Below are 22,679 nucleotides of genomic sequence, written 5' to 3' on the forward strand. Positions count from 1 at the left end.
CCACCACCATTTTCAGGGGCTCAAAATTTGACAAATAAATGTAATAATAAATTTAATGTTCATTTTTAATATTTTGTTGAGAATCTTTTGCAGGCAAAGACTGCCTTTAGTCTGGAACTCATGGACATGACCAGAGACTGGGTTTCCACTTTTGTGATGCTTTGCCAGGCCTTTGCTGTGACTTCAGCTATTGTTTGTTTGTGGGTCTTGTGGGCCTTTAATTTTATCTTCAGCAAGTGAAATGCATGCTCAATCAGGTTGAGATCAAGAGATTGACTTGGCCATTGCAGAATATCCCACTTTTTTACCTTCAAAAACTGGGCTGCTTTTGCTGTATGTTTTGGGTCATCATCCATTTGTACTATGACGCTCCGCCCAATCAACTCTCACCATTTGACTGAATCTGGGCAGAGAGTATATCCCTATCCACTTCAGGTTTCTTCCGGCTGCTTCTGTCTTCTGTCACGTCATCAGTAAACACCACTGGAAGCCATGCTCATGCCACCACACTTTTTAGTCATTTAGCAGACCATCATTTAAAGACCATCGACTCTACCGTGCGACTCCACGGCACCGGGCTAGGACACCGGCAAAGGATATAAGTATCGCTTTTTATTTTTATTTTTTTTCCTTTATATGTTTACTATTGAAATGTTGTTGTTGTATGCATTTGTCAATTTTATTTAATTTCTGTATTTTCTTAAATGGGTGTGTATAGAGTATTTACAGAGTGTTAACATTTAGTTTTAGTTACTTTTTCTTATTTGTAAGTCGCTTTGGATAAAAGCGTCTGCTAAAAGACTAAAAGTAAAAGTAAAGTAAGTAAAAGATGACACACGTTTGTCTTATAGCCCCTTAACCTTATAGTTACTGAGATGTAGCCACTGTGACAAGATCCCTGTGTGACAACTCTCCCCTACAACAGGAAAATGCAAATGAAAATATACTAGCTAAGTGAGCAATACCCACATTTACTGAACCGTGAGAATGACAAAAACACAAAACAGACAGATGTTAATGAGATAAACGGCCATGTAGGTAGGTCTTCTTGCACTGAAATGCATGTAGTTGCACATATAGCCACCAGGTATCGCTCGAACAAAGGGCGACATAAACTGCAACTACTACGCTAAAGTATTTTTGGCGCATCCGATTCGAAACCGAAACAATGGTGTGTTTCACCGCTTTGGGTAGAATTTGAACGGCTCGTGTGAAAACTGATTTACATGAGCAAACATCAGCAAATACGCCACGATGATCAAAGTGTTTAACTGTGTCAGTATTTCTCAAAGTTTGAATATGCTGAACGCACATTATGTAAAAACATTATGTTACCAGTGTTTATTCTAGGAGGTGATAGTTTGACTGAATAGACAGTGCGAGGGCAGGTACACTCCCAACAAGTCTATCACTATCACTAACATCCGCTTGATGATGGTGGCTTTAAAACAGATCAAGCCAAAGATAAATGCAAGATAAGATCAGCTTTAGTCATTTAACTCATTAGCATTCTATTCGAATGCTCAAGAATGATGTTTCGAATTCTAGAAAATACTCGAGAGTATAAGAAAGTCTTCCGCGGAGTGCCCTTGCACGGGCGCGCGCAGCAGGACACAGCGGCAGTGCGTGCGCGCGCCTTCCGCGTCTGATTGGTTCGCTGACAGTCAGCCAGCGGTGCGAACCGGACTTCATCAACGGACAGCGATCGGTATCAACCCAAACAGTGCTCTGCGAACCGGCTCCTCTTCTCGTTCCGTCGCCCTACAATTCCTCCGAAATGAATCCACTGTGTGGCAGATGTAACCGAGTGGTGTATCCCACGGAAAAAGTGAATTGCCTTGACAAGGTAAGGCTAAGCGAAACTTAGCATTCGCTAGCAAAGCTTAACGTTACACCCCTGGCTGTGAGGATGGGGTATATATATATGTGTGTGGATTTATTTGTGTATAATAGAGATTTGTTTAAAAATGTGTCGTAAAAGAGACCGTTTCCGATGAGTAGGGAGAATGTAGGCAGAGCGGAAACGCGTAACGTTAAGCGAACGGACTAGCCATGAAAAAGCCTCGATTGTGATAACTTCACAGCACGCTACAAGTTGTCTATGGTTTATTGGTTTTTCTCAGTGCTAATATCGTGTGATATCGACAGAAATGCGCGGCGGGAGTCGTTATTTTTCAAACCAACGCTTGTTCTTGGCCTCTGTCGCGAGGAGGAGGAGGAGGTTTGTTTATGACGTGTCAGTCTGTCCTGTGGGCGACATGGACGGACCCAAAAACCCAAAACAGCCCAAGTCATGTCAAAAGCTAACGTGGATATTATACTCCTATCACAACAGCCCCAAAACGGGTTTATACGCGCGCTTGGGTTTTGCACGATGTCATCCAGCCTGGTTTGCAGATGTGCAACTTCGAGGGTGTATAACGTTGAGGCCTGTAAAAAAAACAAAAAAAAAACATGCGATTTTAGGGAAAATATTACATTGATTAAATTTCACCCTAACGTTTACATGATGTGCACATTTAACATGTTTACCAACTGGCCAGAGGAAGTGTTGCTTCTCGACACGCTTGAGAAACGTTTTCTATCCAGACCCCACCCCCTCTTAACCCATATCCTTATCGCTCTGGTTTTGAGTGTGATGAAATCTTGAGTTTTGAATTGCTTTAGATGCTCCAGAGGGTGGGGTCGCCTTCATTTATTTTCATGCAGCGCAAGTATTTGCGAGGGAGAGAAACTGGGGCGGAGTGATAACGCGCGTAATGGGCGTTAAGAGCACATTAATCGATTGGCCTTGAACGAGGCAGCATGAGGAATGACTATACAGACCTGTAATGCGTGAATGAGACGTGCAGTGTATGTAAGAGTAAACGTGAGGGCGTTTGATGGCACACCTCCCACAGATGTTGTGTCACAAACAGCATTGACCCTACACACGTACACAAGTTAGTTCCCATTCATTGCCTGGAGGAGAGGCCTCGCGCGCATAAGTTGCTTCATACTGTAGTTTTGTTGAGGCACGCCAATGCTTCGCTCAGCTTGAAGAGAGGCCAACCATCGCTTGTCATTCTGCTTCAGTGCTTGAGCTCATCAGCTGTCACTCTGGAGAACATCTCAGAAGAACCGCAAGAGAGGTGGTCTGGGTACTTCTGTGTCATTTTAAGGGAGAGTGCCCCCCAAAAATTAATATTAACTTATCCTTGCCTTGTTCAATAAGCATAGGATTTTTGGTGTGGCACACAGAAAGAGAATGTCCAGACAATAGCAGTAGATAATGAATATCAAGCTTCAAAAAGAAAAACATTTTAAAATACTAATATAGGTCAGTAAATTTCTTCTTTTTTTTTTTTTTTTAGAAATTTATTCTTTTATTCAGCTAGGAGGCATTAAATTGATCTAAAATGGTAGTAAACAGATTTAAAATGCTACAAAATATTTCCATTAAAAAAAAAATTATTTTGAACTTTCAATGAATCCTAAAAAAAATGTATCACACTTTTTTGCACAAAAATATTAAGCAGCCTAATTGTACTCAACTTTGATAATAAGAAATGTTTCTTGAGTGTAATAATGTAATAAGTACATTAGAATGATTTCTGAAGGATCACTTGAGTAATGATGCTGAACATTCAGCTTTGTCATCACAGGAATTAATTACATTTTAAAATAAATGACACTAGAAAAGTTATTTTAAACTAAAAATATTTCACAGTATTACTGTGCATTTAATGTATTTTTGAATAAATAAATGCAGCCTCAGTGAGCACAAGATGCTTGAAAACATGAAAACAAATTGTACTGACCTTTGAATGGTAGTGTAACTGAATATCAAATGTACACAGTACTAGTGCACTTATGAGTAAATTGTATTAGTGGGCTTAAAGCAGATGTTTTTAGTATAATGCAAAGATGCTACCATGCAGAACAGCATGAAATAATGGTGGTGGATGAGGAGATTTCCCCCCTTCCATGTAAAGTGCTTTGAGTACCCAGAGAAGCGCTATATAAATGTAACAAATTATTATTATTATAAAGATCATTGCAGAAAATGTTTGAAGATCATACACATTGTTCTAAGATTACGAATAACCAGTCACTTTCAAGGACTTGATTGTCAATTTTGCACAATGCTTTATATTTATCCATCAGTAAAATACTGTGCGCTATACAATTGTAAGCTATTTTTAGTGCATAGTCTATAGATAGAATATTCCATTAATTATTCCATTGTAATACATTAGGAATCTCTTATACCTCTCTACAGATCTTCCCTCATGTGCTGCTTCTGTTCTGTTTTCTTATATTTTCCCTGCTCCTTCCATGTAAAATGTTAGCAACAGACTAGATACCTAAAAAAAACTTCATTTTGAAGTACATGTGTGGAGGTGGGGGCGGGGGGTAGTTATTTTAGGTTATGAACGGAATCTCTGCTCAAGCCTGTGCTAGCAGCTTCCTTTCCCTGGTAGTGCAGTATGCATAATTTTGTTACTCGTGCACATGTTCAAACTACTACATTCCAGCTGACTGGTAAGAATGTGTTGGATATAGAAAGACAAAAATACCATCTAAATTATACGCATTGCAGCATGCATGACTGGCTGCATAGATGGAATGTAGGGTAGCGGGTCAGGTCAGTCCCCCCAGTCCATTTTCAGTGAGTGTGTGTGTGTGTGTGTGTGTGTGTGTGTGTGTGTATGGTCTCTTATCACTAAAACACTCCCATGGTCAACATTAACTAAGGAAGCTGGTAATAAAAGTCTAGCATAAATTACAGCTGCATACTTTAGTGTATAGCTATTGAAGGCCAGTATCTCAGTTAGGGTGTTTCCCAGCTTTTGTTGTTTAGTTGTGGATCATTCTTTCTGTTTTCCCTTATGTTGCAAGAAGCTGGGAAAATGGTGATGTAACTCAGTTAGTAACCACTTGACAACCAGTGTGATCCAGATGGGTGTAAATAAAATGTCCAGAAAGTCTTTAAAACTGATGCATTCACACAGAAAAAAAAACATGTCTTTACTTTAAATGGACATAAGCTCAAGTTGGGTTTCTTTTTTGACACACGAGGTGCCTGTTCCTCTTTTTCTTTCCAAGTGCTTTCAAAGAACAAGCACTCCATTGTTTTTTGTATTTAATCCTGAGAGTGAACTGACTGTGTAGCGGCCATAGTGACTGAATTAGCAACCCTGAGGGATCTGAAGGACTTCGTTTCATTTGCTCTTTTTATCTTTCCCAACTCGGTTGCAGACAATTTCCCTATTTCTTTTGCATACACCTCCCAATACAAACACATTTTAAAGCTTTAATCACTCTGTCTCTCTCTTTCAGTACTGGCATAAAGGATGCTTTAGCTGTGAAGTCTGTAAGATGACTCTAAACATGAAGAACTACAAAGGCTTTGAGAAGAGACCATACTGTAATGCGTAAGTATCTCCGCCCTCTGAGAGTTTTGTGTGTGTGTGTTATATGTCTGCTTTTATTGTGTGTTAGCTTTTTGCTACATATTCTTCAAGTTACCGTGAAATAAATGTATGTTATTTTATTATGTTTCTATGTTACTAGTGTGTTTTACTTGGAAATATGTCATAATACAAAAATAAATTCAGTCACAGTCTCTGTTTCACTGTGGCTTTAAAGTCACAAGCTGCATCCGGAATTGCATGCGGTCTAGTAGGTACTTTATTTGGTTTTTAAGCTTACTTCACAACCATTAAAAAAGTACATTTTATTTAGTATGAATAAAATATGGACGTGCTATACCCGCCATGTTGTTAGTGTAACATGACCTTCCAGAGTCAGTTGCAACCCCTCAGAGTAATAAGTCTAAATCATCCAGGTGCTTTTAGTCTTTTAAGAATATAATATTAGGAATTCAGACCAACTATACTTTTCACATTTTTCATCTAGTATGGATGTAGACCTATTTGGACGCAGCAACAGTCAATTGCCATTTGCAACCCTAATTTAGTTAGTTATGATATTCAACAAGGAAATTTTTTTATATATACACAGGGGTTGATATATTGAGAATTAATTGGATTATTAAAATGGAGCCAGATCAAATGCAAGGTTCCTAACACAATGTCTATTTGACAAGTGGCTAACTTCCAGTAACTGGCTTGGCTTAAATGGTGTTAGCGGAAAAAAGAGTGTCTTAAAAGAAGAGGAAGTTTCTGAAGATACAAAGATAGACCCTGTTGTCTTTTGAATGACGTGCGCTGATGAATCTTTCGAAATTAGACAAGAAACATGCATCAAGAAAGCAAACAGAGCCTATTTTGATATAATGTTATACTTTAATTGTGTCTGATTGTCCTTTGTCTCCGTTAGTGTTAGTTGATCGTGGAAAGGTCACGTGTGCGAAAACAGTAGCTGACTTGTGCATTCATTCGGTGGAAGGATATTGGAGGGAAATTCCTATTTTCACAACAATGATCCATACATACATACACAAATGAGTTCACTTCTCTGGAATCCACTTCTGATCACTAATAGTCGTGTGAGTCCGATACCTCAGCTAAAGCGTTCCTGTTTTTAAAAGATTACCATTCATACTTCAAATTGCAGTGTTTTAATGCAGACCACCAGGCCTAGCATGCTGCTTTGACCTGGCTAGAGTACGTTTATGAAGTCACGATGACGAGCTGGCATACAAAATATGCAAATGTATCCCTTTTGTGAGTGCCGGTGTATCTCAAGGTCCTTATTTCTCACTTGCACACACTTCTGTAATACAGCAGGGGATTTTAGTCTTTATTTAGCAAATGATATATGTCTGTCCCTCTGTCTAGATCTGCTCCTTCCACTGTTTACTCCGTCCTTATTACGAAGATAATCTGAGTAAGTGAGCATGGCAAAGTAATTTCCTCTTGCAACCAACAAATAAAGGCCTGTTTGCTTCTCAGAGTGATGGTCTGATGACTCGTCCACCGGAAGTAAAAAAAAAAACATCTGATTGGATTACGTTGGGATTGTTAACTTATATTAACACAGAAATCAGCCTGGATTCTTGAGTGTCATTTAGTTGTTTATGTTTGTTGTCCTCTCTGTATCCATGTGATTTGTGTGTGAACTAACCACATCTCTTAGGCAAATTAAAATTAGTGTTTTGGACTGCCAGCCAATATACTGACTGACTATTATTGGCTGCAAATGGTAATCAGCAGATCTCAGCACTCAACAATACACATTTCCACTGATGGTGCAGTCTGGTCAGGAGTTTGTTTTTACTTTTGCTTGCCTGGACAGTTTTGTTTTTTCTTTTACATTGGGCCCATCACAAAAAGGGTGAATGTATTTTTGTGTCAGACTCATTTAAACTTGTTTAACCCTCTGGTTGTGTTCGGGTCAAATTGACAAGAATTTTTTTTTCTTTTTCCTGAAAATACTAGTTAACGTTATCGCATTGGACTCAAACTTACTGACTTTGCGCACATAGGGTACAAGTATTTCTCATAAATTTTTTTAGAATTTTCGTAATTTTTTGTGGGTTTTATTTCACCTAGTCACACTCGTTGTGTTCCCGGTCAAAAATGACCGGACTCCGAACAACTGCTTATAAATCTGTCATTATGCTATATTATCACTAAATATTGGATTCATTCTTTTTGTCAACTTGTTTTCTTTCATTTAGGACTGGTTTTGTGTTTCTATTTGCTTCTGATTAATCGTAAGCCTCATTTATCTGAGAGTAGGCACCTAATTTTTTGAGTGAAAAAATTATTTTTTATGAATAATTTTCACAATATTAAACAAAAAATTATAAAAATTTGCACTGTTTCTCACACTAGTGTACTTTAATGTTTAATCAGGAAGTTTGCTTTTAAATGCTTTTATTTTGTACAAAATTGCAAAAAGTCACACTCGTGGTGTTCCCGGTCAAAAATGACCGGACTCCGAACAACTGCTTATAAATCTGTCAATATGCTATATTATCACCAAATATTGGATTCAATCTTTTTGTCAACTTGTTTTCTTTCATTTAGGACTGGTTTTGTGTTTCTATTTGCTTCTGATTAATCGTAAGCCTTATTTATCCGAAAGTAGGCACCTAATTGTTTGAGTGAAAAAAGCATTTTATATGAATAATTTTCATAATATGAAATGAAAAATTATGAAAATTTGCACTGTTTCTCACACTAGTGTACTTTAATGTTTAATCAGGAAGTTTGCTTTTAAATGCTTTTATTTTGTACAAAATTGCAAAAAGTCACACTCGTGGTGTTCCCGGTCAAAAATGACCGGACTCCAAACAACTGCTTATAAATCTGTCAATATGCTATATTATCACCAAATATTGGATTCAATCTTTTTGTCAACTTGTTTTCTTTCATTTAGGACTGGTTTTGTGTTTCTATTTGCATCCGATTAATCGTAGGCCTCATTTATCTGAAAGTAGGCACCTAATTTTTTGAGTGAAAAAAGCATTTTTTATGAATAATTTTCACAATATGAGAGAAAAAATTATGAAAATTTGCACTGTTTCTCACACTAGTGTACTTTAATGTTTAATCAAGAAGTTTGCTTTTAAATGCTTTTATTTTGTACAAAATTGCACAAAGTAACACTTGTCAAAAATTGCCGGCCATTGAAAGTGAATGGGGAAGAATGAAAGAAACAACTAGTGTTCAGGAGCATGTTGTGCTTGCAAACAAAGACCTTGGACCTTTGCATGTGTGGATGCATTTATACTCAAGCTATCACACACACGCACGCGCACACACACACACACACACACCCATCCATCCATGCATACAAACTATTTTATTACACCTATTTCATCCTACCCTGAACTGCATGCAATATCCTTTTATGAATAAAAAAGGATCTCTCTCTCTCTCTCTCTCACACACACACACACACACACACACACACACACACATGCTCAGACTGCCTTGTCTTTAGCCTGCATTGACCTCAAAAATAATCTTTTCTTTCACCACATATTCTAGACTACGGAGCCCCTTAGAGCTCATGGTGGTGGAAAGATTTCGGGGTGGGTGAAAAAAATTCGGGGTGGGAGGAAAAAATATTTTTCAAATCTTTTGCGTTCTCTCGCAAAGATGTTTGCGTTCTCTCGCAAAGATGTTTGCGTTCTCTCGCAAAACTTTGCGTTCTCTCGCAAAGATGTTTGCGTTCTCTCGCAAAACTTTGCGTTCTCTCGCAAAGATGTTTGCGTTCTCTCGCAAAACTTTGTGTTCTCTCGCAAAGATGTTTGCGTTCTCTCTCAAAGATGTTTGCGTTCTCTCGCAAAGATGTTTGCGTTCCCTCGCAAAACTTTGTGTTCTCTCGCAAAGATGTTTGCGTTCTCTCTCAAAGATGTTTGCGTTCTCTCTCAAAGATGTTTGCGTTCTCTCTCAAAGATGTTTGCGTTCTCTCTCAAAGATGTTTGCGTTCTCTCGCAAAGATGTATGCGTTCTTTGTGTTGTCTCGCAAAGATGTTTGCGTTCTCTCGCAAAACTTTGTGTTCTCTCGCAAAGATGTTTGCGTTCTCTCGCAAAGATGTTTGCGTTCTCTCGCAAAACTTTGTGTTCTCTCGCAAAGATGTTTGCGTTCTCTCGCAAAGATGTTTGCGTTCTCTCGCAAAACTTTGTGTTCTCTCGCAAAGATGTTTGCGTTCTCTCGCAAAGATGTTTGCGTTCTCTCGCAAAACTTTGTGTTCTCTCGCAAAGATGTTTGCGTTCTCTCGCAAAGATGTTTGCGTTCTCTCGCAAAACTTTGTGTTCTCTCGCAAAGATGTTTGCGTTCTCTCGCAAAGATGTTTGCGTTCCCTCACAAAACTTTGCGTACATATTTGCAAGAGAACGCAAACATCTTTGCGAGAGAACACAAAGTTTTGCGAGAGAACGCAAACATCTTTGAGAGAGAACGCAAACATCTTTGCGAGAGAACGCAAACATCTTTGCGAGAGAACGCAAACATCTTTGCGAGAGAACACAAAGTTTTGCGAGAGAACGCAAACATCTTTGCGAGAGAACGCAAAGTTTTGCGAGAGAACGCAAACATCTTTGCGAGAGAACGCAAACATCTTTGCGAGAGAACGCAAAAGATTTGAAAAATATTTTTTCCTCCCACCCCGAATTTTTTTCACCCACCCCGAAATCTTTCCACCACCATGAGCTCTAAGGGGCTCCGTAGTCTAGAATATGTGGTGAAAGAAAAGATTATTTTTGAGGTCAATGCAGGCTAAAGACAAGGCAGTCTGGGCATGTGTGTGTGTGTGTGTGTGTGTGTGTGTGTGTGAGAGAGAGAGAGAGAGAGAGAGATCCTTTTTTACTCATAAAAGGATATTGCATGCAGTTCAGGGTAGGATGAAATAGGTGTAATAAAATAGTTTGTATGCATGGATGGATGGGTGTGTGTGTGTGTGTGTGTGTGTGTGTGTGTGTGTGTGAGAGAGAGAGAGAGAGAGAGAGATCCTTTTTTATTCATAAAAGGATATTGCATGCAGTTCAGGGTAGGATGAAATAGGTGTAATAAAATAGTTTGTATGCATGGATGGATGGGTGTGTGTGTGTGTGTGTGTGTGTGCGCGTGCGTGTGTGCGCATGTGTGTGTGTGATAGCTTGAGTATAAATGCATCCACACATGCAAAGGTCCAAGGTCTTTGTTTGCAAGCACAACATGCTCCTGAACACTAGTTGTTTCTTTCATTCTTCCCCATTCACTTTCAATGGCCGGCCATTTTTGACAAGTGTTACTTTGTGCAATTTTGTACAAAATAAAAGCATTTAAAAGCAAACTTCTTGATTAAACATTAAAGTACACTAGTGTGAGAAACAGTGCAAATTTTCATAATTTTTTCTCTCATATTGTGAAAATTATTCATAAAAAATGCTTTTTTCACTCAAAAAATTAGGTGCCTACTTTCAGATAAATGAGGCCTACGATTAATCGGATGCAAATAGAAACACAAAACCAGTCCTAAATGAAAGAAAACAAGTTGACAAAAAGATTGAATCCAATATTTGGTGATAATATAGCATATTGACAGATTTATAAGCAGTTGTTTGGAGTCCGGTCATTTTTGACCGGGAACACCACGAGTGTGACTTTTTGCAATTTTGTACAAAATAAAAGCATTTAAAAGCAAACTTCCTGATTAAACATTAAAGTACACTAGTGTGAGAAACAGTGCAAATTTTCATAATTTTTCATTTCATATTATGAAAATTATTCATATAAAATGCTTTTTTCACTCAAAAAATTAGGTGCCTACTTTCGGATAAATAAGGCTTACGATTAATCAGAAGCAAATAGAAACACAAAACCAGTCCTAAATGAAAGAAAACAAGTTGACAAAAAGATTGAATCCAATATTTGGTGATAATATAGCATAATGACAGATTTATAAGCAGTTGTTCGGAGTCCGGTCATTTTTGACCGGGAACACCACGAGTGTGACTTTTTGCAATTTTGTACAAAATAAAAGCATTTAAAAGCAAACTTCCTGATTAAACATTAAAGTACACTAGTGTGAGAAACAGTGCAAATTTTTATAATTTTTTGTTTAATATTGTGAAAATTATTCATAAAAAAATATTTTTTTCACTCAAAAAATGAGGTACCTACTTTCAGATAAATGAGGCCTACGATTAATCGGATGCAAATAGAAACACAAAACCAGTCCTAAATGAAAGAAAACAAGTTGACAAAAAGATTGAATCCAATATTTGGTGATAATATAGCATAATGACAGATTTATAAGCAGTTGTTCGGAGTCCGGTCATTTTTGACCGGGAACACCACGAGTGTGACTTTTTGCAATTTTGTACAAAATAAAAGCATTTAAAAGCAAACTTCCTGATTAAACATTAAAGTACACTAGTGTGAGAAACAGTGCAAATTTTTATAATTTTTTGTTTAATATTGTGAAAATCATTCATAAAAAATGCTTTTTTCACTCAAAAAATGAGGTGCCTACTCTCAGATAAATGAGGCCTACGATTAAACAGAAGCAAATAGAAACACAAAACCAGTCCTAAATGAAAGAAAACAAGTTGACAAAAAGATTGAATCCAATATTTGGTGATAATATAGCATAATGACAGATTTATAAGCAGTTGTTTGGAGTCCGGTCATTTTTGACCGGTAACACAAAAGGCGTGACCGGAGTCCGAACACAACCAGAGGGTTAACTTGACACAAGTGTCTAAAAATGTGACTAGGGGCAAACTGACAGTCCTAATGTCTTCAAATACACTTTAATTAATTAACTTGTTATGCAGTAATTGCTAATATTTTCATTTTTTAAAGTAAAGTGCAAAAATGACTAAAAACTAAAACTGAAATAAAAAAAGTAAAATAGAAATATATATTTTTAAAAAAGCAATACAAATAACTAAACTATATAATAAAATGGCTCAAACTTAAAGCACCAGTATTGGTTTTCAATCTAAAAAAAAAAAAAGTTGTATGTTTGAACTAGGGGTGGAACGGTTCAACTTTTTCACGCTTCTGTTTGTATCACGGTTTCGGTACGGTTCAGTATGTTTAGGGAAACACTATACTGTCAAATAACAATAAAGAAAATAAGAATAATCTATCTAACTACAAGCAACAGCACAAATAAAAATACAATAGAGTAAAGATACAAATAAAATAATCAGTGATTTTCAGGGGTTTTTTAGGTAGGTCTATAGCATTATTTTTTTAGGTACAGAAATTGAATAAAGTAATCAAATGCAAAACAGCATTGCATATTTGACTGTATAAATTAAAGGTTAATCTTTATTAAAGTTACAAAAGCGATTCAAAGAGCAGTGAGTGATTTCTTTGTTGTTGCTGTTTGTTTAATATTAAGAAAGTGCTGTCATTTTAAGAGAATGCACTGATACTGTACGCTCAGCTGGCTATGTCTGCTATAGGATACTTACCAAGACGGGCATTTTGACAATGTTTGTGTGAATTTGTCCATTCAAACACAATGCTTTATATTTGCTCGCGTCCTCTGGCTCTTAAATGTTTAAACTGGCAACGATTACATGACTTTAGTTTAAACACCAATATTAACGTGTGCTGTTCAGGTCTCACCTGTGCGCGGGCTATTAGCACCCGGGTGATGACGGAATAAATGCTTATATTCAGGATACGGCACTCGCATTGAACGAGTGAATGGTTTGTCCACTTTTTTTTTTTTTTCTCTCTCTCATCGCAGTTGTTGTAATGTACTGGGAAGCCAGAATGCTCATCCATTAACAGAAACTTACATTAGCCGAACCCTGTTTGTTTTATGTGTTATTTATAACAAACCACATGCGTTGTCAGATTTAAGTTGAACCGCGGTCCTAGCGTGTGCCGAACCGTGTGTGGAGAACCATGCGAACCATGCCACCCCTAGTTTGAACCTAATTTATATGCCACTACCTGAATTTTGTGAAGTCTTTGGCAGGGCTTTTTGAGGTAGTGCTGGATCAGTCTATATTTGGTTTACAGAGCATGTGTTGTATTATGTGGAGGTTGCCTGCAGCAACACAGCGTCTGTGTACTATACGGAGGTTTACTAAGCAGACAGGGTGTCCTGTGGTAACAGTTTTGATTGGCTCATTTGTTGCGTGTTAATAAGATTCATCTGAATTCTGAATCAGCCCTGTTAAATCCTTTTGTGGCACTTATGTTGTAATATGGTTACATTTGTTAAGTAAATGTAGTTAAAACATTATGGCAGTATCACAAAATGATAACGAATTTATTACCAAATAGATTAGTTAATGTAATTGTAATTTGTATTCTCTGTTGTACAGTTCTGTTATTTCTGGCACTCTAATTGTGTGTTGCGTTGGATGATTGTGGTTGGGTTTGTCACTGTCATGCTAATTGTATGTTGCACTGGTCTGTGAAAATAGGACAAATATGCTGCCTTGTTTACACAAGGCCCAAATTACCCTTCTGCATCTTCACTATCCCCACACAGATCAGCGATAAGCAAATGTGGACATTCACCCATTCACAGTCACTAATTCATGATCTTTAGTAGAAAAAAAAGCATCCCAATAGCCTTGACAGGTCAATGACATGAAAGGCCCATTATTATAAAATAAAATTAACCAAAATAGTTCATGCATTTAAGGTTTTTTTTTTTGTTTGTTTTTTTTTTTAAATACTGAGATGTTGGTTGCAAATCTGGATTCAAAACTGATTTCAAATGCTGATATTAACTAAAATGGCTCTGTGTGTGTATTTCAGACACTATCCGAAGACGTCATTCACCAGTGTTGCCGACACTCCGGAGAACCTGCGCCTGAAACAGCAAAGCAAGATGCAGAGCCAGGTATAACACACCAGCATTCGCATACGCTCTAATCACTCTAATCGATTCCTTACTTCTGTATGTTTCTGTTGCATTAGTCAGTGCACTCCTAAGCATGAAATAATAGTAAACGATTGCTTAAATCAAGTCGTGACCATCTCCAGGGCTCGCAAAATCGCTAGCCCGACGTCCCGGGGCTGTTGTGTTTTCCAGTCGGGCTACCAAAATGTATCACTGCCCTGCCCGACGGGCTACCTTAAATACAGGGCTCCCACGCAGTGTTCCCTCTAAGCTGAGTGCGCTCCTCTTCCACCGTGGACGCGCAGAAGAAATAATGTGCCTCACGCACACAAAAATGAGTTGGGATGCCATTTGATTAAATGCTGCCAGTAAAAGGGAATGAATAGCAATGCTCGGGCAAACCGCTATAGAGCTGATGTCATGACAGAGTTAGAGCTGGTGAATGCGGTTTACAGGTTTCATAGAACGATATGCACCAAATGAGTCGCTGTAGAAACTAAATACTTCAATGGTTGAAGTGCGCTCAACACGAGAGACAACACAAACGCAATGACATGTGAAATAAAACGTCCTCATGTATTAAAGAAGAGTGGCTTGATTAAGTGCTGGAAATAGCAGAGGATGGGCAAAGAACGGTAACAAAACTCTGAAGCATGCACAGTCACACACAAGAGTATTGTACAAACTGTACTTCATAACGATGTTTAGACAGCTATAGAAGAATTCATATGTTCACGGGTTTTTTTTTATATTTAACTTGCAGATCTCAGCTTAAGTTTTGCTTCAGTTTGTATTCTATTCTATTCTATCAGTTTAAATAGTTTGTTTTGATAATATATTATGTTATATTATAAACCTGATAAATAATTGACCTTGTTTTTGAGTCTTTGACTTTGAGTCTCATGCTTATCAAGGCTGTATTAATTTCAAAGTGAAATATTATTGCAATTTCTAATATTGGTTTCCTATTTTAATACCTATACTTTAAAATAGTATTTATTCCTGTGATCAAAACTGAATTTTCAGCATCATTACTCCAGTCTTTAGTGTCCCATGATCCTTCAGAAATCTTTCTAATATGCTGAATTCTAATCTTTCTAATGATTTCTAATATTTCTAATATGCTTCATCAGTGTTGAAACTGTTGTGCTGCTTCATATTTTTTTGTAACCTGCGTTACTTTTTTCTTTGATTAATAAAAAGTTTAAAAGAACAGCATTTATTCAAAATAGAAATATTTTCTAACAATAGAAGTCTTTACTATCAATTTTATCCATTTAACACATCCTTGCTGAATAAAGTTTATTGAACTTTCTTTAAACTTTTTTTAAAGTATCTTTAAAAAATAAAGAGAGAATTTCTGACCCCAAACTTTTGAATAGTTTATATTGTAACACAAAATCTCTATTTTGACTAAACACTGTTCTTTTTAACTTTTTTTTTTTTTTTGTTTGTTTTTTTTAATATCACAGGTCCCAAAAAATACAGTATAAAAAAATAAAATAAAAAAGCAGTACAACTGTTTCCAACATTGATTAAAAATCAGCATATTAGAATGATTTCTAAAGGATCATGTGAAACTGAAAATACTGCTTTGCTTCACAGGAATTAATTACATTTTAAAGTATATTAAAATAGAAAACATTTATTTTAAATTGCATTATTTTGTGAAATAATATTCAGTATTTTTTATCAAATAGATACAGCCTCGATGAGCAAAAGAAACTTCTTTAAAAAGCTTTATTGATCCACACTTTTGAACTGCAGTGTATTGTACTGTAAAAATGTTTTCTCCGGTAACCTAAAATGTACATCATTTAGTTACATCAAGGGTGAAATCAAATATAAATAGCACATTAAAGTTAAAAGTTACACTTTTTTGTGTGCATGCTGTACAGGTCTGGTATAAAGAATGCTTTTGCTCAGGTGCCCGAAATGTCCGCCCAATAGAGAAAAGTTTTGCTCAGCAAGAAAAAAAATTAGAGTGAACATTGCTCCCACGGGTCCTTAAATTTGATACAACTAAACTGAAGAGTTTTTAAGGCCTTAGACCGTTTTAAATGCGTTAAATGGTATAAGAAATAATTTTTCACATTGCCTTAAATTAAGATTTCTGCAGATACCTTGTAAATAGTCAAATAAATCTCTTTCCTTGATATTCGTTGATATTTGTGTATTGAAAATGTTTTTGATTGACATTTATGGTCTTTATTTTATTTGGGCTAGTTAAATTAATTTCCGGGCTACCAAACACTGAAGAGTACCTGCCCGAAGGGCTACCAGGGATTTAGAAATTTTCCTAAGGGGGCTTTCACACTGGGCATGTTTGCTGCGGTCCGAACCTGAGAGCATTGGCTTCATACTCGCTTGATTCTTTCAAACCCTGGTGCATTTGCATTCGTCTTACGTCATCACAAAGTTGTACGGCGCAGATAGAAAACAGAACATGGGTGAATATATAATGTATCTTTTTATTCATTTGGTGTTATTTAGTGAACGACACTTGCGTTTACTGTATGTGCTTCACATGAACTGTTTTGGAAGACTGTTTTGAGGAGACAGCTGATTGTTCATTTACCACTCTGATTGTAGTCAATGTATCCAAGCTAAATCATCCCTTACAAGTGTTTTGTTAAACTAATGACATGGCCAAAACCCATTTGTGTGTCACTTTACTTCCTGATCAAGCGCGCACCCGAGTCTGAGTTGCTTTCACAGAACCACGCCACAGTTCCACTGCAACCAAACTCGCACCATCTTCATCCGGTAGTCTCACGTTTGGTACCCCGGTAACAGCTTTCACATTATCATTTTTTCATGCGAACTGTGCCCTGTTTTGAACTAAAATGCCAGTGTGAAAGCCCCCTAAAATACAGCACTGCTCTTGTGTGAGTAACAACTGTGTGGAGCTCATAACATTTTGGTGTCTCATGACCTTTGAAAACATTAGAGGTACTTATCCCATGAGTTTTAGCGAGAACTATTAGATATATCTGATAAACTGTTATCTAAGCAACAATTAAAATCAAAACATCATGACATTTAATTCCATTTTCTCCGTTTTTACAAATATTTTTGTGTTGACTGCATTAGTAAAGATAAGCCATTAAAGCCTGCTATCTCTGTTCCTGTCAGAAAAAAAGGAACAAGCAAATATTTAATTTATGGGAAATACAAGTTTATCAGTAGCTGTCATCCAACATTTGTTCACAAGCTAGCTCCTACTGCGTAACAGCTTCACTGAGACTAGTTTGCAATCATTTCTTGCAACATTACTCATTTTAATATCTGATTGTTTTTGTGTGTGTATATATATATATATATATATATATATTTTGGGTCATTGTCCTGATGCAATATGAAGCACTCCCAATAAATCTGGTGGCATTTTTTGTAATGGCAAAGTGATTATATTTTGTTTTGTTTTTTTATTAAGTTAATTTAGAAAAATGTTTGGAGCATTTTTTTTTTATTTGTTAAATATAATATAAGTTTTTGTTTTTTTTAAAGTAACAGCCTGCGACAGACAGTGAGCCTAAAATAAAAATAAAATCTATAGATATAAAACAGTTCAAGCTTATAAGTGTTTAAACGATAAACCTAGATAAATATGCGCTGTATATAATAGTTTGTGCAGCGAGTGCATGCTAAAGCGTGCTTTGCAGGACATTGAGGAGTCAGCTCAATCACTTGCAAGTTTTTCAGTGGAAACAACTTAAAATAAGCCGTTATTTTTGCCCATAAAGGTAAGAGTAATACATCATTCAGAACTGTAAAGGGTCTACTTTTATTTGTGTGCACTCACAATATCAACAAAATATTGTGCTTTTTTAAAATAAAGAAACACGATGCGCTTTCTGCCATCTCGTCTTGAACAGGAGCGCTTCACAAAAATGAACCGAACATGAGCGAATACATGCCTCACAGAGACATGATAAATAAATCTTTTTTTTTTTTTCATCACTAATTGATGGATGTCTAAAATATAAAAATAAGGAAAAGCCTAAAACAGACCCGAGGCCTGGCCTGGCCCGGCCCGCGTCTGAACTATGACGTGAAAATTGGGCCGAAGCCCGAACCTAGGGACGTAAAAAAGTCGGGGCCCATCGGGCCTGGGCTGAAATGCAGGGCTCTAAATGACAAAATCACACAAATCAGGGTTTTCAACTGTATTTAGACCCAAACAGATTGAATAAAAGTTAATAGAAAATGAAATGGCTCATAATATTGAGTTTGATCTTCTGAGGTTAGAAATAAACATTTTTTAAAATGTTATGCACCTGCTTTCACTGACCATTCATTAAAAAATTAAGACCATAAGAGCTTGAGGGCCATTTTACCCTGTGGAAAATGGCAAATGTTGTTTTTACGATTATCCATTAACTAAGCTGCATATATGCTGATATAAAAGGAGGGAAGTATACCTGTAAACCTGTTACACATGTAATGAACAGTTATGATTACTTGGATATTTGTTACTAAATTCTGTGTGTGTTTGTGTTGCAGGTGCTCTACAAGGAGGAATTTGAGAAGAACAAAGGAAAGGGCTTCAGCGTTGTGGCTGACACACCAGAGTTGCAGAGAATCAAGAAAACGCAAGACCAAATCAGCAACGTAGGTCCAACGCCTGTGTGTTTCTCTCTTTTGACATATTACTCACCTTTCTGTGCTTCATATTTTCTCTTTTTTAGCTGTTAAATTTGCTTTGTCTTGTACCTCCCAATCTATTACTCTACCAACAAACAGAAAGATACACCGTTTATCTATCGTAATCTCCTCCCATTGTTTATTGATGAATTGTTAACAAGAAGTAATAATGAACAATAATGAAGCACTTATTTAGTCCCACCCTTCCTCTTCGTCTTTCACACTATACCTGTTCACTGAAGTATCTGCACTGGTTGCCTGGTAACATTTATGTCCCCTAACTTCCTTTTTGCAATGTCATTTCCTGTCAGTATGAAAGCAAGATGCCAATCCATTTTCTGGCTCAGGAGACACCCTGTGGATGATGCAGGAATTACTATTAGTTGTCACCCTGGCTCAGAATAAAGTTGAATTAAATTAAAACCTTTTGCTGAAACCACCACTTTACTAAATGAAGGACTGTTTTCAGAGTGGTTTAATTATGAGAGAGAGCACTGCATCAGTATGCTTTGTGCATTCTATTTTTTCTTCCTCACCTCAGTTTCCTGCATTTAATTCGGTCTGAACCGCTAACCCCAAAGAGCCCACCACTGTGGAAGAAATTGACTCATTTTGAGGGTGCATCTGTAAAATGGACAGCAGTGTTGTTGTCTTCATTGTGCTCTGTGACTGATTTTAGTACACTGTCAATGAAGATATCATTCACTATCATTGAAATGTTTGGGGTCAGATTTAATTTTTTTAAAGAAATTTAATACTTTTTTATTCAGCAAGGGTGAAAAACAAAACCGATAAAAAGTGACAGTGCATAATATTATATATATATATATATATATATATATATATATATATATATATATATATATATCAAAGAATCCTAAATGGTGTAATGTTTTTCAAAAAAAATGTTAAGCAGCACAACAGTTTTAGCATTAAAAATGATAAGAAATGCATCTTAAGCCCCTAATCGGTATAGTAGACTGATTTCTGAAGGATCATGTGACACTGAAGACTGTAGTAATGATGCTGAAAATTCAGCTTTGCATCACAGGACAAAATTACATTCTAAAATATGTTCAAATATAAAACTTTCCTTTTAAATTGTAATACATTTTTACAAAATGTTTTTACATTATTCTTGATCAAATAAATGCAGCCTTGCTGAGCATAAGCTTGGAAAACAAAGTCTTATAGACTTCGAACTTGTATGATTACCTTTTGGAAAAATACCAACTTGCATAACATATACATACAATATCAGTTTAACGTGTTTTGAAAACGCACAGCTACATTTATTTGTGCTTGTATTGGTTTTTTTTCTGATGCCCTGACTGGGACAGTAGTTCATTTATTGTTCTTGCCCTGCCAACATTTTAACTATCTTTGCTGCATTGCAAATGACTAAATAATATAAAATAGTGCATTTTTATGTGTCATAAAAATGTAATCAAAATATTTCACCTTTGCTTTACAACAAATGCTTTGCTGACAATCGTTATCTTCATGATTCATGACACATTTTTGTTGGAAATTAATGTCATATGTTGCGTATTTTTATAATTTTCAACCCGTCTAACAGCTCCAAGACATCTGCTTTTTATAACAAATAATTCTCACAATTTTCACTGTTATGCAGCTAAATAATATTACTTTGACACATTTAGCAGAGTTCACAACAACATTTAAAAACGAGTGTTAATGTTTGCATGTCTGTTTATGTACGTCTGCTTTATCACACTGCATATGTCTCTGTGTGTTTTAGATCAAGTACCATGAGGATTTTGAGAAGAGCCGAATGGGAGGGGAAGGCCCGCCTCTGCACCCACAAACACCTCAACAAAACACACCTCCAGGTACACAACCTGGTTCGCTTGTTGTCTGCTCTTCTGGATGATCATTCAAATCTCAATTTCACATGGGCCATAAAATAATCTAATTTTTCTCTGGTAGCATATCAGCCCTCGGCAGCATCTCAGAACTATCACTATGAGCCTGAGCCGGTGCCCGTGCGTCAGGCCGCTGCCGCCCCTCCTCCCAGCTCTGGGGTAATAAACTCTCTCACACACACTGTCCAACACACTCCTTCTTTTCAAGCCCTTACAGTCGTCTTTGTGCGTGTGTGTGTGTCGCAGAAGCGCTACCGAGCGGTGTATGACTACACCGCAGCTGATGAGGACGAGGTGTCGTTCCTGGACGGCGACATGATCATGGATGTGCAGCAGATCGATGAGGGATGGATGTACGGAAGAGTGGAGCGCACCGGCCAGCAGGGGATGCTGCCGGCTAACTATGTAGAGGCCATCTGAACATAAATAGAGAAAGGTGGAAGGGAGGAAAAGAAAAGAGGGGGTTGCGGCAGAAAGACGCAGATGATTAGCCGAGTGCCATCTCACCTTTCAAGATCTCATCTTTTTCCTCTTCTTTTCCTGCACTAACTGTCCTATCAGGGGTCGGCCTCTGTGACCCGGTTATGATCCAAAACAAACATAGTTCAGTACGTAATCATACACGGCAACAGCGCATACACGCACTCGCATAAATAGTGAATGATTTACTACTTCCACCCATCTTTTTCTCTCTGTCTATTGCTTTTGCTTTCTATCTGTCTGACTGTTTGTCTTTTTAGTATGTGTTTCCTGGAAAGGTGCTGTCACAAGTGGCGCTTAAGTCTTAACAAGACTCTCATACACCAACCTTCAAAATACATGACCACACGGGCCTCTAAAATATTTAGGGCCTGCCATAGAGCACTTCGTAGGCATCTCAACACACTTATCCTATCAGTTGCTATGACAATTTGTGAAAGAATCTGGTCCGAACTTCAGTTGTCAGATTTTTATATATTATATATATCTATTTTCTTTGTTTCTTATCTTCTTTGCAGCTTGTAATTGTAATGTATCCAGTACAATTTCACATCTCATCGGATGTGGGTCTATGAGTAACAATTCTTGGTCATGAGACTTCTGATCATTCCGGTTTTCATTCCATTTGCATCATGTGTTGGAACTGGAGTCTAGAAAAGGCTCCTCTTTTTCAACTGGACATTCCTAAAACTGTATGGAAAGGACGGAGCCTTTAGATACTTACATATTCACTTAAGCTCCTTCACATTCCTTTAGCCCTTTACAGAATTACTTCTAATATATGAGTGTCATTTTGTTCTGCAGCTCTTGCTTTTAAAAATGCGAGAAAATGATGAATTTTGTTCTTCATAAAGGGAAAAAAAAAGAAAGAAATGATATAGACACTTAGCAAGCGAGGAGCAGAACAGCATTGTAGAATAGTGAGAGAAGAGAGGAGCCCAAGCACAATTGTATGGACCATTTTAGCTTTGGATTTTAATTCCATTTCGGTTCTGGAACATTCCATGTGCATTGTATCAAACTGTATCTCAGAGCTGTTCTGTAAGACGTTGTTATTGATGTTTTTGTTTTTTCCTCATATCATTGCTTATTCTCATTGCCTTGCTGGTATTGTACAAGACGGAATTTTAATGTCAATTTATCAATATCGGTGGAATAAAAAAATCTATTTGTATACCAAGGCAGGCGGGTTTGTCAAACGGACCGAGTTGTTAACGGTATTAGAATGTTTTAGAGCTTAGCATGTATTTCTCTCTAACTGGAAACAATGTTACTGTGCAAAGACTCTAATGAGATTCTACTGATCGTTGTTCTCTAAAATGCCAAAATATAGATGCAGAGAATGATCAAATGCTTTCTCAAGACACTGTTTTCACTACTTCATAGGTATAATATCTGGGTTA

General features: G+C 37.0%; 1 protein-coding gene across 1 annotated transcript; it reads left to right on the top strand.

Moving 5' to 3' along the window:
• Positions 1 to 1,375: 1,375 nt before the first annotated feature.
• On the top strand, positions 1,376 to 22,456 carry lasp1 (LIM and SH3 protein 1). The gene is made up of 7 exons (XM_079413183.1): positions 1,376 to 1,846; positions 5,323 to 5,417; positions 14,179 to 14,263; positions 18,770 to 18,877; positions 20,673 to 20,763; positions 20,861 to 20,955; positions 21,043 to 22,456. Exons 1-7 carry the CDS (start codon positions 1,778 to 1,780, stop codon positions 21,214 to 21,216), a joined length of 717 nt encoding a protein of 238 aa, XP_079269309.1. The 5' UTR covers positions 1,376 to 1,777; the 3' UTR covers positions 21,217 to 22,456.
• The last annotated feature ends 223 nt before the right edge of the window (positions 22,457 to 22,679 follow it).

Source organism: Barbus barbus, assembly GCF_936440315.1.
Source record: "Barbus barbus genome assembly, chromosome: 4".
Taxonomy (NCBI): Eukaryota; Metazoa; Chordata; class Actinopteri; order Cypriniformes; family Cyprinidae; genus Barbus; species Barbus barbus.